The sequence below is a fragment of the Leopardus geoffroyi genome, chromosome C3, assembly GCF_018350155.1.
Source record: "Leopardus geoffroyi isolate Oge1 chromosome C3, O.geoffroyi_Oge1_pat1.0, whole genome shotgun sequence".
Taxonomy (NCBI): Eukaryota; Metazoa; Chordata; class Mammalia; order Carnivora; family Felidae; genus Leopardus; species Leopardus geoffroyi.
This window is the reverse complement of record NC_059338.1, coordinates 149,453,236-149,472,405: the sequence shown is the minus strand read 5'-3', so window position 1 is coordinate 149,472,405 and position 19,170 is coordinate 149,453,236. Positions and strand designations below refer to the sequence as shown.

Here is a 19,170-nt window from a genome sequence, read left to right as displayed (position 1 = left end):
AGGAAAAAGGGCAGAAAGAGAGAGAAAGAGACAGAATCCCAAGCAGGCTCCATGCTATCAGCACAGAGCCCAATGCAGGGCTCGATATCACGAACCATGATATCATGACCTAAGCCAAAAGGCAAGAGCCAGATGCTTAACTGACTGAGCCACCCAGGTGCCCCATTTCTCTCCTTCTCATGTCTGCTCTTTGTTCCTTTTGCCTTTCTTGCCTTCTTTGGCTTAATCAAATACTTTTTATTATTTGAATTGTCTCTTATTAACTTAAGTATATTCCTTATTATTCTTGTAGTGGTCGCCCCAGAAATTACAACAGATATACTGACCTAATTTTTTTTTAATTTTTTTTTTTTAACGTTTTTATTTATTTTTGAGACAGAGAGAGACGGAGCATGAACAGGGGAGGGGCAAAGAGAGAGGGAGACACAGAATCCGAAGCAGGCTCCAGGTTCTGAGCAGTCAGCCCAGAGCCCGATGCGGGGCTCAAACTCACGGACCGTGAGATCATGACCTGAGCCGAAGTCAGAGAAGTCAGAGGCTTAACCGACAGAGCCACCCAGGCGCCCCTATACTGACCTAATTAAAGCCTACCTTTAATTGATAATTTTAGCACTTTCTTAACAAAGAAAACATCTGAAAGCACTTTAATTGCATTTAACCTCCTCCTACATCTTGTGCTATTGTCATCATGCCTTTTAATTCTACATATGTTAAATACACATTACTATGAGAAATAAACAATAATTTAAAGTTAGTCAAAGGTTTTACCCTTTATGTGCTCTTCATTGCTTCCTATCCTTGCATTTCCACTTTGGATCCTTCTCGTTTTGCCTGAGGGGAAAAACAATTTGCAGGCCTACTGACTGCAAATTATCTCAGCTTTTATGTGTCTGCAAATGTCTTTTTTTTTTTTTACCTTCATTGTTAAAGGCCAGTTTCCCTGTGAATAGAATTCAAGTCTTTCCTTTTTTTTTTTTTTCAGCAAAATGCCTTTCCATTGTTTTTAACTTTCACCATTTCCATGGTTATTTCTTAGAAGATAATATACATTTACCTAGAAATATTTTTTAAATGACCCCTTTGTTTTTGGTTTTCAGCATATACTACAATGGGACTGAGTGCAGTTGTCTGTGTATTCAGCCTACATGTATCATAAGGCTTCTTGAATCTGTGGGTTGGTGTCTTTTGTTCCGGGGGAACACTGGTGTTTCAAATCTCTTCAAATACTGCCTCTGTCCTATTTTCTTTATCATCTCTGTCTGTGACTCCAATTACATGTAGATGTTTTTGTCATGTCCCGGTCTTTTACTCTCTTTCTTGTGTTTTCCATCTTTTTTTCCCCCCAAGGTGCTTCTATCTGGGTAATTTTTAATGGCCTGTCTTTCAGGACGCTGATTCTCCCTTCTGCCGTATTCTCATCTATGACTAAAGCAAGCTACTCAACCCCCAAATGCAATGATATGTTTAGTTCTAAGAAAACAGAATAATTTCCTCCTTTGGGTGAAAATTTCTTTCATTTAATATACTCCTTTAAATATGCCAATCCTAGTTATTTTAAGTTATTGTAACTTCAAAATCTTAAACAAACGTAGCATTTTTAGCTATCTGCTTTTTCTTTTGGTTTTCCTGGCATGCCTGGACACCTTTCACTGACTGCCAGACATGGTGTGTGAAAAATGGTAGAGGGTTTGGATCATTTTATACTTTTCCAGAGAAGGAGCGATTTGTTTTTAGGAGGCAGCAGAATACAGATGACCTTCACCAAGTCTAGGATGGTCCAGTGCTTCTAGGGCATAGCTCTTCAGGGGCACAAAATTAAAACCAGGGGTATTTATCAGGTGCTTTTTTCTGTGATGGGCCCTAAAGTCTTACTTTTATTTCTCGGGTATCTTGAAATGGCCAAAATCTCTGATCAGCTTTGATTAGTCTCAGGAGGTGCTTTCTCCTTGGCCTCTTGGTAACCTCTCCCCTATACGTTTGACTTCTAAGTCAGCAAGTGCCTCCATTGAAATGGCTGGCAAAATGTTCACCTCACTACTGGGCAGCTGCCTTCTCTCAGGCGTCCCGGCCCTGTAGTGCTGGTTGTCACAGTGGTCTTCAATTGCAGCCTTTCTCTTCCCAGTCCGGTGAGACCCCCATGAAATCTAGGCTACTGCCTGTCTCCTCTTCATCCCCAGGCCCTGCATCTTGAATTGGCAAATGACCAGACAAGGAAAAGTCGCACCGAAGGTTTGAGTCAGCTCAGCCAGCCTCCTATGTTTCCCAGATGTTAGCTTCTCGAGTCCTGGCTGCCTTGGTTGTCTCTCAGACTTTCAAAGAGTTCCTTTTTGCGTTTTATTCATATCTTTGAGATTTTTTTTTTTAATCTGGATCATTCATATGATACTAGCTAGCTAGACTGGCATAAAGCCATATGTTGTTATTTTTTCATCATAAAAAAAGCAAGTTACAATGTAAACAAGCTACAGAGAGATCCAACCAAAGTCTAATTAGTAATAATTGATGGAAAGCCAAGTCTTGTCCACAGGTTTCTATTATCCCAGAAATGAATGCCTTGTTTTAAATTCTCCTGCATACCTCCAACTAGAAAACTATGCTGATACTTACTACAGGAAATTTTGTTCCCTTGCTACATCACAGAATAGCCATAAAAACAAATCAAATATCTTAACTAAAGTTATGGCTACTTACAGAGTAAAACCCTTGGCAAACCATTAAACATCAATCCTTCAAAGTCTTGAGAGGGAACAAACAACAACATTATTACACCAGATTTTTAAATAAAAGTAAATAAATGAAATAGTGACTGTTGATTCATCAACACGGTAAAAAGCTCTCATAAAATGAAGCATAGTGAAGATTTCACATTACATAAAACATAAAATCAGACTTCATAATTATATCTTATTTGAGAAATATTTTAAACATTGAGGTTTTCTTACAAAACTTGGTAGTTTGGTTGCTTAAAACAACACACACACAACAAGGAACTCAGTAATTACACCAGCTAAAAGGTTTCCTTTTCCCTCACTTTCATGAACGTACTTGTAGTGTAAGTCTAACTCTGTTGGGTCCTCAGAACTCATTGAGCAATTGGGGCTTTATCCCACTGGCCCAGCACAAGTTCTCTCCAATCCCAGTCTTTCAGTGCCCCATTTCTGACCCCACTTCTCTCTCTCTTGCACAACTTACTATTTAAGTAACCCATCATCTGTCATTTCAGCCTTCCTGAAAGCGCTCATGTATAAGAACCATGGGTTAACCAGCAGTTAATCGATCAAAGCGTGTGTGAATCCTGACTCTGCCCCTTTCTAGATGTATGAAGGTGGGTAAATGACATCACACTTAGAAGCCTCAGTGTCCTCATCTGTAAAACAGAAATAACATCCACCATACAGGGCTGCAGCAGGGAATGGAACGAATGTACACAAGGCAAAGTATTCAATGTAATTAACACCACAAGTGATCGCTGTTCCAGTTTTGTTGTTAATAAAAGTATTTAGACACAAATTAATAAGTATGGCTTCTACCAAATGAAGAGGTGGACTGTTCATTAATAATTACAGTATTGTGTACTATAACTCCAAAATGTGGCCCAACAGTGATAGAGATCATTTGCTACACTCCTCAAAAACCTTTTAAAGTGGCAACTATGTTGAAAGAAGAGGCTTGATAACATTTGGTAACATTAACAATCTGATAAATTAATAATATCTTTGCTTTTCTATCACCTCCATATCTCAGTAGATAATGGCGGAAGGCTTCAATGAGGATACTCCCCAAGTGTCAGACCCCCTGGAGATACTAGTTAAGATGCAAATCTTTGGGTCCCTCCTGAAAAAGTGTTAAATGAGAATCTTTGAGGGAGACGGAGTCTTCACGTGCACAAGCTCTCTAGGAAACTTTTTTACATATTTTGGTTTGAGAACAACTGCTTTATTGTTAAGTAAGGAATAACCCTTGTAGTCCTTACTTCCTTATGCTCTTACATCACCCCGACCAGAATTATCGTGATAAAGTATGTGTATTCAGGCATCAGTAATTGGAAAGAAGCCAGGTGGGAAAAGCACAAGTATAAAGTCATAATCTCAACCCTAAAGTTAGAAGGACTAGCTTGGCCGTAATACAGCGATAAATCCAGCCAAGCTGAAAACACTGTTAACTTGATCATGAAAATATTATGTCAAGAAGACTAACATACCCATGTAGTTCTAACGACACAAATAGTCTTAACTTCTACTGATTTCACCCTCTGGATTAAGTGCAGCATAAATAAATTTTAAATATAGAGCACTGTTAGCACATGTAAGCCCCCAGCATCACCTCTGCTAACATCTACTCTCTTCTACTATAGCAGTTGTCAATTTTTATTACATATGTTTTTATAGTTGGGTCTTTCTTTACTAACAGTCCATAAGGTCAGACCATCTGCTATACCATAGCAGGGTCCTGTGTATTTTAGTCTGGATCGAAAGCCAGCAAACTGGTAAGCTGGTCACAGATATAAATATCTGTTGAGTGAATAAAATACGGGTAATACACATTGAAATATTTTATTAGAGCTTAGCCATAAAGTTGTAACTTTTCCTCTAAATACATGATTTTTATATATATATTTATTTTGTATATGCATATAAATATATACATATAGTATATATACAAATATATAAATATATATATATACATATATATACATATTATATACATGTATATGTATATATACATACACATTATATATATGTGTATGTATATATACATACATGTATTATATATACATATATTTTATATATATATATCTATATATATCTTTTTTAAGCATAGACGAGAGACCAGACCCAGGCCTGGTCCTGTTTTTTTTTTTTTTTTTTAATGTTTATTTATTTATTTTTGAGAGAGAGAGCACAAGCGAGAAAGGGTCAGAGAGAGAGACAGACAGACACAGAATCCGAAGCAGGCTCCAGGCTCTGAGCTGCCAGCACAGAGTCCAACGTGGGGCTTGAGCTCACGAACCTTGAGATCATGACCTGAGCCGAAGTTGGATGCTTGACTGACTGAGCCACCCAGGTGCCCCTAAATACATGATTTTAAAAATATTCAGAGTATTACAAACAAGGAGATGATCCAGTGGCATGTTGGTGAAAGCCAGAACTTTGGAGTCACGAGGTCATGAATTTTAATTCCATGTCTATTGTTTTGGATAGGGGACCCACAGACAAATTGTTTAACTACTCTTTCTCTCAGTTTCTTTGTCCATGAAGCTTTTCTAAACAAACAGAATACAAAGGACAATTAGATGAGTAGGAATATCTCCCAGATTCAGAAGGTAACAAAAACATAAGCAGTGGAAAGAAGCAGAGAGTCTCTGATTATAAGAGTGCTAGCGAAACTTAATTCCCATCCATTCTGTTCTTTACTCTCAAAATGGCTTTTCATGGCAAATTGCAATCCAACTAGCTCGTAATTTTACAAGCCTCACAGATAAGCGATAAGTACTCACAGAGTGTTCAAATTCTTAAGTTTCTTGAAGACACTCCCAGGAATTTCTTGTATTCTGTTAAACCTCAAGTCTCTGGGAACATAAAAAGGAGGAAAAAGATTATAATATGCACATTCCAGTGGTGTTATTATTTCCAGAAGCTTGAAAATGAATTCTCCCTTTATAACCAAACACGGCACTAAAATACCAAACCTAAGGCAGAATTAGGTACATTAGGCACTGATCAGTAGGGAAGTCTGTTGTTTCTGGCGACTTATGCATATCAGTGTGTATGCTAGTCCAAAGGTGCCAGGCAAGTGTAGCCAGTTACAGGGCTCTTCCCAGTGTTGAAGGCAGTTACCGCATTTCCTTTAGGTCATATTTCTATGACACCAAAACAAATTCTGTATATGGCAACATGCCAATTGAGCATAAGTACTTTGGAAAACATCGACAGATCAGATGTCACTTATCAACTCAACATAACACCATTACGCGGGTTTAGGCAAAGTTATGAAACAGTTAACTTTTCTTCATAGTCCAGGAGTATGACAGCCTTCTACGGAAGTATTAAACCAAGTCAACAAAACAATTAGTTTAAGAGAGAAAACCAACATTCTCATTCATCAGTTAATATATCGCTTTATGCAGCATGTAAATTATTGAGTGCCAAGTATGTGTCGCATACTGTGTTAAGTAACAAGGACACAAAATACGTGGTTCCTACCTGGTTCTGGCTACCAAGCAGGCACAGATGGGCCAAGGATGACACCCCGATAATTACATTACTTAGTATCTGAAGTATTGGTGGTGTGACAGAGCAACAAACAAAATGCTATGCACAGGAAGTCAACTTAAGGTACTGGTCTGCCTAGACCCACTCCCTGTGATTTTGGGGGCGGTGTCAACCAGGTGCCCTTCGGGAGGGTGTTTAAGGCCAGCCAACTGAAATCACCATCTCCTCGGACACCGTTTCTCCTGTGGGAAGCAGAGGACTCAGAATAAAGCAAGCTGGGGGCATTCAGGAGTGTCGCCCGGTGCTGAAGAAAAGAGAGTTATGCTCTTTGGGATCGGAGATTATGAACAAGGAGCACCTAGGGCTATTAGCGCCCAGACCAGCCAGAGACAAATCAGGCCAAAATGTGGGAGAAGAAAACAAAGCTGTGCATCCAGCTATTCCTGAGACCAAATTTGCCTCCTTATTTTTTTGGTATCTAGGCAAGAAGCTGTCATTTGGTTAAGTTTATTTGAGCCGGTTTATATCACTCATGTAGGGAGCACAGTAGAAAGATGAAATAATTTGTTTGGAAGTGTGAGACCCAAGGGAAATCATAGCCGAAAGCTTTTACAGAGTATTAGTGTGTCAGGAAAACAAACAATCAGAAAGGAAGGAAGGAAGGAAGGAAGGAAGGAAGGAAGGAAGGAAGGAAGAATCTACTTCACCTCAATTAATTTCTCAAAATAAAATTCTTCACCACCATAAAAAGTAGTTCCATTTTATTTTTTTTTTTTCAACGTTTATTTATTTTTGGGACAGAGAGAGACAGAGCATGAACGGGGGAGGGGCAGAGAGAGAGGGAGACACAGAATCAGAAACAGGCTCCAGGCTCTGAGCCATCAGCCCAGAGCCTGACGCGGGGCTCGAACTCACGGACCGCGAGATCGTGACCTGGCTGAAGTCGGACGCTTAACCGACTGCGCCACCCAGGCGCCCCAGTAGTTCCATTTTAGAATACTTGATATAAAAATCTTTATAAAATTACCTCTTAAATCCTATCATTTTATGTTTCTCTTGAGTTGACGTCAGAAGAATGTGTACAATTTTGTTTAGGCTTATTTACTTTGAAAGAAAGAGAAAGAGAGAGGATGAGTTGGGTAGGGGCAGAGAGAGATGGGGAGAGAATTCCGAGGCGGGGCTCCATCCCATGAACCGTGAGATCATGACCTGAGCCAAAATCAAGAGTTGGACACTTAACTGACTGACCCAGGCACCCCTATGTACAATTTTATAGGAGCTGTTTCAGTTAAATCCTGACACCAAGAAAGAAAAAATATGTGTGACATTTTTAAAAACACTTTCAATTAAAATAACTCATTGTGAATACACCTCTTTGTAAGATGGAACACAATGCTTAAATATCATACGTTGTTATTTGATGTGTCTGCTCTATATTTTTAAAAGAAGCTTCATAAATGATGTGAAATACTCACTATAAACACATAAGAGATTAAGTTATATAAATGCAATTACCCTAGACCCATTGGTTTCCCTTCAAAACAGGAACTTGAAATTACAGAAAGGACTGTCCTCTCACACCAAACCATAAATCCTAACAGTACTCCCAAATTGAGCTTCTAACAATACAAGAAAGGAGTAAATATAAAAGGGTAAATCATTTTCCTTTTTTTGGGCTTTGAAAATTTTTACAAATTCAGAACAGTACAAATAAGAAAAGAATACTCTTTATTGTCCGTATTTAGAATCAACAGCTATTTTCACTTGATATCGTTGGCTGTACTCATAATTCCACACATTTTTATTTTGATTACCCAAATCATATGTAAAAATATATTACGGGCAAAGTAAAAGTCTCTTTGAAGCACTATCTTAATTTTAGCTATGTCTCCTTCTTCCCACATGTAACCTCTCTTCTAAGCGTGATGCTCCTTTTCAGACGCACACACATATATAGGTATGTGAATAAATATAAGGTAAAATGTATACATATAAAAATATGAAAATAAACATAGGTAAATATGAAATATTTAGTGCTTTTAAATTTACAAAAATGTATCAAATTTTTTATAGTTTTTATTTTTATTATTATTTTTTTAATGTTTATTTTATTGTTGAGACAGAGACAGAGCGTGAGCAGGGGAGGGGCAGAGAGAGAGGGAGACACACAATCTGAAGCAGGTTCCAGGCTCCGAGCAGTCAGCACACAGCCTGATGCGGGGCTCGAACTCACGAACCGCGAGATCATGACCTGAGCCGAAGTCGGATGCCCAGCCGACTGAGCCCCCCCAGGCGCCTCAAATTTTTATAGTTTTTAAAACTCTCTTTTTCTCCCTCAACTGCATCTTTTCTAGATATTTACACATAAAGACCTAGATATTTATCCCTAACTGTCCTATAATACATCATCATGTCATTTCACAGTTCATTTATGTATTCTCTTACTAACAGCCATTTTGACTGTTTTCAAATTCTCACAATATTTACAAACAATATTTCTCTTTTTTTGTTTTTTTTTTTGTTTTTTTTTTTTGTGTTTTTTGGGGGGGGGGGGGAAGAGGGGGAGGGGCAAAGAGAAAAGGAGAGAGAATCCCAAGCAGGCTCAGGGCTGTCAGTGCAGAGCCCCACGTGGGGCCCAATCTCATCAACCGTGAGATCATGACTTGAACCGAAATCAAGGGTCAGATGTTTAAAGGACTGAGCCACCTAGGCGCCCCCTACAAACAATATTTCAATAAACATTCATACATGTCTCCCTGTGCACGTGAAAAAATGTTTCTCTGGAACATATTTAGAATAGGATTGCTAGATCATAGGGTATACACAATGATACCAATTCCCAATTTATTTTCACTTAGATGCCATAGCAGTAATATAAGTAATTAAAAATAACGATAAAAGATGTTTGAACTAATCACCAAAATGCAAACCTAACTTTTCACTGGCTTGATTTGAAAGTCAAGGTGCTAGATGTGTTGGCTATCAAAATCCCTCCAGTCTTCACTAGCAAACAAAACTAAGGTCTCCTGCCACAAGAGTTGTGTGGCGAGGTGTCCACTGTCCCAAGGGTTACTCGGGGAAGCGTGAGATACACCACCCACAGTTCTCACCGCTCAGGCAGCCACAGGAAACCTCTTCCAGAGGAGCAAAGCACACTTAGAGCCCCAAGGATTTTCTCCACATTCACTTGAATTCCCCTAAGACATATTCAAATGCACCAAAGTTAACATGTTCACACCAGTCGTTCTTTGCTAGTATATTCTACTACATAAACTTGTATAATGAGGTATGTTATAAACTAAAATTCTAAGCAAAGACTTCCCTTGATAATTTTAATTGCTGCATTTTAAGATTGCTTACGGGGCATTGCACAATGAATTGCTTAAAGTAATATTTACCACATTTTTAAATGAAATTATACTAGAAGATCATTTGAATTCAAATGATCACCAAATTTGGATTATTCTGCTCTCTGGGTAAATAAATTTATCCAAAAACATAATTCATCTTCCCATACGGCCTCTATTTTGTTCAAGACGGGTCACTAGAATTTCACCCACACAAAATTTGTCATTTATATAAAACTCCCCTTAGCATAACATGTGGCATATTTTCACCATTTGCACAGAGTAAAAGTTGAATGATTGTATATCCTGCACAATTTATCCCTTTATGATATATGCAATATCGATTAAATAATATTCAAAAAATAATCATTACTTAGCCCAATTTTCCTCCCATTTGTTGTTCACTGCAATTCAATTTAGAAGCAGTTCTAGGAAATGCACCAGTATGAAAGCTGAGCACATGTGCTTCCTGGCCGTGGTTGAACATGAGTCTGTCTGCCTGTCTCCCTGGCCCACCCCCGGCTCAAGCTGCTAAGGCTGGGAAGAAAGGTTTCATGATTTTTATGGTGAGAGATTTGGAATCGATGTTTCTAACCAACAAGAGACGGGTTTTAGTTCAAATTCAGTCCAGAAGATTCTTCTTCAAAACGAGTTTTAACTGATTCCGCATCGTAGACAGAGGGCAGAGAACACGCGTGGACAGACAGCAACGTGAACCAGCCTCAAACAGATTAGCGTAGCTCAAGATCCTGCTATTTCGTTCCTCCCGGGAATGAGGGGCACCACGCCCCCGTCAGCACCCATTACACACCCTCCGGGCAGGTTAGATGGAGTTCTACTGTGTCAGTGTGTGGAAAAGTCCAGAGAAAGACCTCACGGAGGGAGAGTGAAGCCAGACCTGGTGCAGATCCCAAGGTTCCCAGTATATTTTATAACTGCCAAACACAGGGCATATTTTCTGTAAACATTAAACAAGTAGGCCTTTAAACACAAAAAGTAAAATTGGAATTGCCCACAGATGGTGGTCTAGTTGAAATCCTAAGATGAATGTGATGCTCTTGGAAAACACCATTAGACTGAATGCATAGGTCGTCAGGAGATAAAATCAAAGTCTAAATTTGAGTTCCTTCTTGAAGGTGAGACCCAGGCTACACAGCTCTTCTGGTCCCGTCGTGGTGAGGGCCCTCCTAACAGTTGCCCGGGCTGGAGATGGTCTTCGGCTTTATTACAGCGGATGCCTGAGCGAAGGGGGCCCATTCCTGCCACGAGAGCGAAGAATCTGGCCCCGAGAGAGCAAAACCTCAGAGAGCACCAACTTCCCAGGCGGGTTTCTGTCTGAGTGTGCTACTTGTTTTCTCCTAAGTGAGAAATATGCATTCTGGCAGAAAGCCTATCCTCATGAAAAAAAGATCAAGCAGATCTGTACTCGAGTCAAAAGCATTCCTGTTGAAGGCGGGGATGCAACGAAGGCACTGTCAAGTCAAAAGCATAAAACTGCAGAAACAGTGTAAGCAGGTTCTCGTCTCCGCGGGCTTCCCGGAAGGGCAGGAGGAAGCCAAGGGGCTCCGGACGGCCTGGCCAGCGCCATCTTTGCCCGGCGCGCACACCCCTACCTCCCACCTGTCTCTGGAGTCAGAGCATGCGCACACCCTGCTCCCTGCAGCCCGGCCCAGCGTCATCCCAGCTCCCGAAGCTGCCCGGGCCTCCGTCTTCCTTTCTCAGCTGCCGCCCCTCGCCCACAGGGTCTAGACTGCCCTGACCTTGGAATGAGGGGAAGACTGCAAGAGATCTCTCTACCACCTCTCCTGCTGTCCTACAACTTCTGTATCCTTCTGTCTTACAGCCCTTTCAGGGTAGGAACTGGAAATACATTTTCCAGGCCTGAAAAACAGCAGCTGGAGAACACCACTCAGTGCGTGGCTTGCCTGATAGATACCCAGTCCCGCTCTTTGGTTTTCTCTGATGTCAGGTTCATTTTCTGCCTACCAAGTGTCAGGCAGCTGAAGCTCGAGGTTATCGTCTGTTGCTGTTTATTTGGCCTGAAGTTAACTTGATACGAAGGGTAGTTTATGTGTCAGCTTGGCTAAGCCATGGTACCCAGATTTTGGTCAAACTCCAGTCTAGATGTTGCCGTGAAAGTATAATTTTATATGTGATGAACACCAAAATCAGTAGCCTTTGAGTAAAGCAGATACCCTCCATAATGTGGGTGGGCCTTATCTGATCAGTTACGCGCCTTAAGGGGAAAAGATGAAAGTGCCCGAGGAAGGGGAAATGCTGCCCCCCCCCACCCAAGCAGCCTCAGACTCAAGCTGCAAATGAACTCTTTCCAGGGTCTCCGGCCTGCCAGCCTGCTCTTCAAAATTCAGACTTGCTAGCCCCCACAAGAGCACCAGCCAATTCCTTAAAATGAATCTCTCGGTCTTGTCTCTCAGAAACATCTTATTGACCTCATTCTATTTGTCCAGTTTCTCTAGAAAACCCTGAGACTCCCGATATTCCCACCACCACCTCCCGCCATCCTGCCAGCCGAAGTAAGAAATGATGATGTCCATTCATTCCTTCATTCAGTGTAGCTTTTCTAAAGACCTGGGCACACTTGGCCAAATGCCATCCCTTGCAAGGGGGAGGGAGGTAGTGTCAGTGAGTGAAACGGGCCATGGGTAAGAAAGCTGGTTCGGACACCTGGCCAGGGAGGCTTAAGGAAGCCTTCCAAACCTGCATGAAATATGCATGAAATATGCATAGTCACTGAAGGGCCAGGTCTGCATATCAAAAGCTCTGAGGGTGGCTCTGAGCGGCCTCCACTCCTGACAAGGTGTTGCTGCAGTGTTCAAGGGAAAATCAGCACTAACACTAGCGCACTGACACAGCTCAGTTAGGAGCACAACAAAGGAAGGGCAGGTGGTGTGCGAACGAACGTTGCCTAGGCGTGGTGCTGGGCAGACAGTTCCGATTTCCCCCTCCCTTTTGTTTCTCATATGTTGACTACTTATCTGCATATCTCCAGTAATGGCTAAAGTGCCTATACATATGTCAGGAATACTATGAAGACTTCAAAGAAGGTACTAGAACAATCTCATAATGCTTCCTCAATCTAGCTGCTTCACTTTGCTCTTCAGTGAAATTTCCAGCCCAGCTCTGCACTATTTTCCAGAAATGGATTGCAATCCCCTCTCAAACTATTAATTAAGCCAAGCTGGACTGAAGCTTTTTCCACTACACTTGTTCACAAAATCCCCGGGATGAGGAAATCAATTAAGCAATGGGTCTTAAAGCACTGAGAGCCATAAGGCGCTCACAGAATGTTAAAATTGGAAGCTAGACACACACACACACAAACACAAAGAATTAGGCTGTACTTTTCTCTACTGTCCCAGTTTCTTACAACAAACAAGTACTGCTATAAAATCTTAAAGAACATTTTAAAAAGAAGTTGTCTTACAGATTAATTAGTCCAACCTCTGACTTTACGTACAAGACAAGAGAGAAAAGTAAAGGGGAGAGGAGAGAAGTGGAATGTACTCCTCTATCCATCCTGGCTAAAGTTCAACACTACCTTTTCGAGACAGGTATTAATATGTTGATTTCATTCCAAACATTTCATTCACCTCAAAGCAAAGCAAGTAGCCATGGGGAATCACTCCGAGCGTGTCTGCTTACAAAGTAGGTGCTGTCTCCAGGCTCCCACCTTACCTTAAACTTGTGCTGAGTAAACTGGGCCCAGGACAAAGGAAGGGCACATTCATCATCTGCCAGCCACTGATGACCAGAGGCTGTAGCAAAAAAACAGGTTTCCTCATTTTCATCTTAGTATAATTTCCACCTCGTTATCCTAAACTGAATTCCCACTGTCCTCAGACAGGGCAGTTAGTATTCCACTTAAATCCTTTCTCTCTTTCAGGGATTTACATGGTTAGAATTAACAAATACCCCATGTAACAAATGAGCCAACGGTTGGTAACGTCAATAGGAGGTGTGAACCAGTCCAAGGGAATCAGCATTAACACCAGTGTCCAGATATGTTACTCACATACTTAAAAGCACCCAGATGTAAAAGAAAGCATTGTAATTTTGAAGCGTGGTCTTCCTATCTTGGAAACCTTAAAGTGAACAGAAACCCTGACCAAATAGTTCCAGATTTTCTTCTTCCTTGATGTACCTGGTTCTTCCAGCAGATGTCACTAAAGGGCAGTCCTCTCTCCTATGTCAAAGAAATGATTTCGCGAGAGATGAGGTGGCTTAATGTATCCTAAATGTCACGGTATCAGAAGGACCGGATGACAGGCTGAAGGTGTTCACTGAATCCCACTCATTTACGTGGGAAAATAGCAGCCAGCGGCAAAGCTTCACTCTGAGGTGATAACGCACTGCATTGCATAAAGTAATGTCTTTGGGGGAATAAGAAGCTGTTGAGTGAATTTTCACACAAAACTCAAGTGTAACCTCTTAAATGTAAAGACATTACTAACTCTGTCATTGAGGTGAAAATACATTTCGAAATAATAACATTTAACTTTTCAAATTAATGACTTCACACAATTCACACCATTGAGGTCACTTTGATACTATGCAACCGTCTCAACTTTTTCTGTCCTTTCTTTTCATGTTAAGCATGGCTCGTCCCAATAAACGCCCCTATGCCTCGGGGGATGGCCAACGCTGCTGGACCCTGCTAGACAGGTATATACCACACAAGCCAATAAACACAGTCTGAAAGAAAGTTACAGAATCGCTGAAGTCAGACTTGCTTATAGTTTCATCCCAGATTACATTGATCTTGTTCGTCCTTCCTGTTTCTGGCCACAGGGTTGTTACTTTGCTCTGGGGGAGGCAGAAAGATCTCCCCTGACCTGGTGACCAACGCCTTGCCGGGGGTGAGATCCACTTTCCGGGTGCCCTGTTACACAGGTTAAAGCTGATCCTGGTTGCATGCCACAGACCTAGCTCCACAGCTCGCTGCCTGTCCCCAGTCACACTGGAGTGAAACAAGCCAAACTTTCCAATCATACACTGTCACATTGTTTCATAACTCTACACGTGTGCACATGTTCTTTTCTTTGGAATGCCCTTCCCTCTCTTCTTTGTCACATGCTCAAGTCCCTTCCAAGACAACATGTAAATATCACCTCCATGATAAAGGTGAAGGCATCACCCTTGCAGCAGCTTCAGAGTCAGTCAGAAGGAGGCACAGCCAGTGATAGCAGCTGTCATCTGTGCTCTCTACTTGGGTGTCCCTCACCATCAATGCCCAGACTAGCTTCCACACTGCAATGCTGAGATCGGCCTCCAAATCCATTTTTCATTTCCTCAGGAATGCATGCCTTCATAACCACTCTTTGGGGTCCTGTGTGCTCCTCCGAGGCCTTTGCAGTGGGAGGCAATTTAGTGTTATAGTTAAAAGTGCAGGCCTCAGAATTCGGAAGCACACTGAATTTGGTCATGACCACTCCCCAGCCTTGTGACCTTGAAAAAGCCCATACTTTCTCAGCAGTTCCTCATCATAAAATGTGGACAATGATACTCAGCCCATTGTAGTAAATATCATAATTCATACAAATTATTTAGAATAGTGCCTAGAGAGGCGCCTGGGTGGCTCAGTCGGTTAAGCGTCCGACTTCGGCTCTGGTCATGATCTCATGGTTCATGGGTTCGAGCCCCACGTCGGGCTCTGTGCTGACAGCTCAGAGCCTGAAGCCTGTTTCCAATCCTGTGTCTCCCTCTCTTCTGCCCCTCCCCTGCTCTCTCTCTCTCTCTCATTCCCCCTCTCAAAAGTAAATAAACATTAAAAAAAAAAAAAAAGAACAGTGCCTAGAATGTGGTAAGTGCTAGTAGTTGTAACATTACCATCATCAGTATATATTCTGTTATTACAACATTTTAAATACAACATGGTAATTTTTTAATTACAGTGTCTCTGCTGCCCACCCAACACAGCTAAATTGGGAGCTCCTTAAGAGCAGGAAATATGTCTAAGTCATCTTTGCATACACAGGCAAAAAGTTTGCATCCTTAGCATAAATATCGATATGCATAAATCTGCATCCTTAGCATAAATATTAATAATAACAACAACAATAATCATAGTGGGATGAATCAGCTATGGTTCATAGCAGGCAAATTAGGAAATACTAGAATATAAAACAAATCAAAAGTTAAGTTTCAGTTCAGTGGCACATCAGATGCCTATATCAGCATCAGTAAATGAAAAATCAACTTCCATAAATATTAGTGAAAACATACTCTAATTCAAAGTCCATTTTTCAAAAGAAAAGAGAAATACAGTTAACTGAATAGACAGCCCTCTATGAAACTGGACACTGACACTTGAAATTTTGTACCTGGATGTCACACACCAAATCGGCCTGAGTATTGGGAAATGTGACCTATGTGGCCCAGACAGATGACTGGAAATCAGATCTCCACATCTGCCCACTTCATTCCTAGAACTATCTGAGAAGCTGACAGACTTTAGATTTTCTCAGAGAAAAATAGTACAACCCAGTGGAGACCACAGGTGCTTACACCAAGCCACACCGCCCTGAAGGCACATCTCCACTAGGGCAAGTCCACCTGAGAATCAGACCAGCAGGCCCCTCCCACAGAAGACCAACACAAACCGCCTTCAGGCATCAAGTCTACTGATCCTGGAGTGCTGAAAAGCTTTAGCTTTAGGGTAAACAAGATCTGGCTTCCTTTGGGTTTTTGTTTGTTTTGTTTGTTTTCATTTGGATAAAGAAAGAGTAATTTTTAAATTGCATTTATTTTATTATTTTTTTAACGTTTTATTTATTATTGAGAGACAGAGAGACACAGAGCATGAGCATGGGAGGGGCAGAGAGAGGTGGAGACACAGAATCCGAAGCAGGCTCCAGGCTCTGAGCTGTCAGCACAGAGCCTGACGCGAGGCTCGAACTCACAAACTGTGAGATCATGACCTGGGCTGAAGTCCGTTGCCCAACCGACTAAGCCACCCAGGCACCCCATTTATTTTATTTTTTATAACTAAGTTTTTAGCTTTTTATTTTTCTATCAAGTTTCTCTTAGCAAGAAGACTAAAACATATCTAGGAACTAGCTTCCTTCTTATTTTATTTTATTTTTTATTTTTATTTTTGACCTCCAAAAGGACAAGATGGGGACTTCATCCCAAAAGAAAGAACAGGAAGAAAAGACTGCCAGGGATTTAGTCAATACAGATATAATTAAGATATCTGAACTAAAATTTAAAACAATTATAAGGATGCCAGCTGGGCTTGATAGAAGCATAAGACAGTAGACAATCTCTTACTGCAGGGATAAAAGAACTAAAATCTAGTCAAGCAAAAATTAAAAACACTCTAACTGAACTATAACATGTGAATGGATGCCATAACAAGAAGGATGGACAGAGGAGTGAATCAGCGATATAGAAGATAAAATTATGAAAGATGAAAAGAAGAGAGGGAAAAAGGTAATAGATCATGAAAACAGACTTAGGGAACTCAGCAACTTATAAAAACATATTAAAATAATATCCCTTGGGTCCCAAAGATAAAAAGGGACAAAGGGGGACACAAGGTTTATGCGAGCAAATTACAGTTGAAAACTTCCCTAATCTGGAGAAGGACAAAGACATCAAAATCAAAGAAGCACAGAGAACTCCCATTGCATTCAACAAAAAATGGCCATCACCAAGGCATATGACAGTTGAAGACACAAAATACACAGACAAGGAAAGAATCCTGAAAACAGCAAGGGAAAAAAAGCCCTTACCCTACAAGGGAAGACAAATCAGGTTCACAGCAGCTGTGCCCACAGAAACTTGGCCAGGCCAGAAGGGAATGGCATGATATATTCAATGTGATGAATGGGAAAAATATGCAGCCAAGAATACTTTATCCAGCAAGACTGTCATTCAGAATAGGAGAGATAAAGAGTTTCCCAGACAAACAAAAACTAAAGGAACTTATAACCACTAAACTATCCCTGCAAGAAATATTAAGGAGGACTTCCTGGGGATTAACAGAGCAAAAGCAACAAAGACTAGAAAGGAAAAGAGAACAGCACCAGAAACAACAAACTTTACAGATAACACAATGACACTAAACTTGTGTCTTTCAATAATTACTCTGAATGTAAATGGACCAAATGCTCCAATCAAAAGACACAGGATATCAGACTGGATAAAACAAACAAACAAACAAACAACCACATGACACATTTATGTGCTCTCAACAAGAGACTCATTTTAGACCTAAAGACAACTGCAGATGGAAAGTGAGGGGATAGAGAACCATCTATCATTCTGTTGGATGTCAAAAGAAAGCTGGAGTAGCCATTCTTATATCAGACAAACTAGACGTTAAACCAAAACTGTAACAAGAGATGAAGAAGGGGCCTATATCATAATTACGGGATCTGACATCAAGAATATGTAACAATTACAAATATTTATGCCAACTTGTAACACCCAAAAATATAAATCAATTAATAACAAATATAAAGAAACTCATTGATAATAATATAGTAGTATAGGGAACTTTAATACCTCACTTACTGCAATGGACAGACCATCTAAACTGAAATCAACAAGGAAACAATGGCTTTGAATGACATACTGGACCAGATGAACTTAACAGATATACTCAGAACATTTTATCCTAAAGCAGCAGAATACACATTCTTTTTCAGTGCACATGGAACATTCTCCAAAACAGATCATACTCTGGGTCACAAATCAGGCCACAACAGGTGCAAAAAGACTGAGATCATACCATGCATATCTTTAGACCACAACGCTATGAAACTTGAAATCAACCACAAGAAAAAATTTGGGAAGACCACAAATACATGGGGTTAAAAACACCCTACTATGATGAATGAGGGTATGAATGAGGGCATGAACACCCTACTATGAATGAATGAGGGTACATGTGGGTGGCACAGTCAGTTAAGCATCTGACTCTTGATCTCAGCTCAGGTCATGATCTCACAGTTTATGAGTTCTGCACTGATTCTGTCTCTCTTTCTCTCTGCTCCTCCCCTGCTTATTTTCTCTCTCTCTCCCTCTCTCTCAAATAAAAAAATAAACATTTTTAAAAAATTTTAAAAATAATGAATGGGTTAAACAGGAAATTAGGTAAGAAATTTTAAAAAGTACATGGAAGAAAATGAAAATGAAAACGCAACAGTTCAAAAGGTTTGGGATGCACCAGAGGTGGTCCTCAAGGGAAGTATACTGCGACACAGGCCAACAAGAAGCAAGAAACATCTCAGATACACAACCTACTCTTACACCTAACACAGTTAGAAAAGAAACAGCAGATAAAGCCTAAAGCCAGCAAAAGAAGGAAAGTAATAAAGATTAGAGCAGAAATAAATGGTATGGGTACAAGCAAACCAAAAACACAGTAGAATAGCTCAATGAAACTAAGAGCTGGTTCTCTGAAAGAATTAATAAAATTGGTATATCCCTAGACAGACTTATCAAAAAGAAAAATGTCCTAAATAAATAAAACCACTAGTGAAACAGGAGAGATCACAACCAACACCACAGAAATACAAGCAATTATAAGGGAACATTATGAAAAACTATATGCCAACAAACTGCGCAACCTGGAAGAAATGGAC

General features: G+C 40.5%; 1 protein-coding gene across 7 annotated transcripts in view; it reads right to left on the bottom strand.

Moving 5' to 3' along the window:
- Positions 1-19,170, bottom strand: part of PXDNL (peroxidasin like) — a 453,359-nt gene that overhangs the window by 291,586 nt on the left and 142,603 nt on the right. For all 7 annotated transcript variants that reach the window (XM_045455357.1, XM_045455358.1, XM_045455359.1 and 4 more), the window contains exon 2: positions 5,498-5,569. In XM_045455357.1, the coding sequence (XP_045311313.1) occupies positions 5,498-5,569 (72 nt within the window). The remainder of the gene's footprint in view (positions 1-5,497; positions 5,570-19,170) is intronic.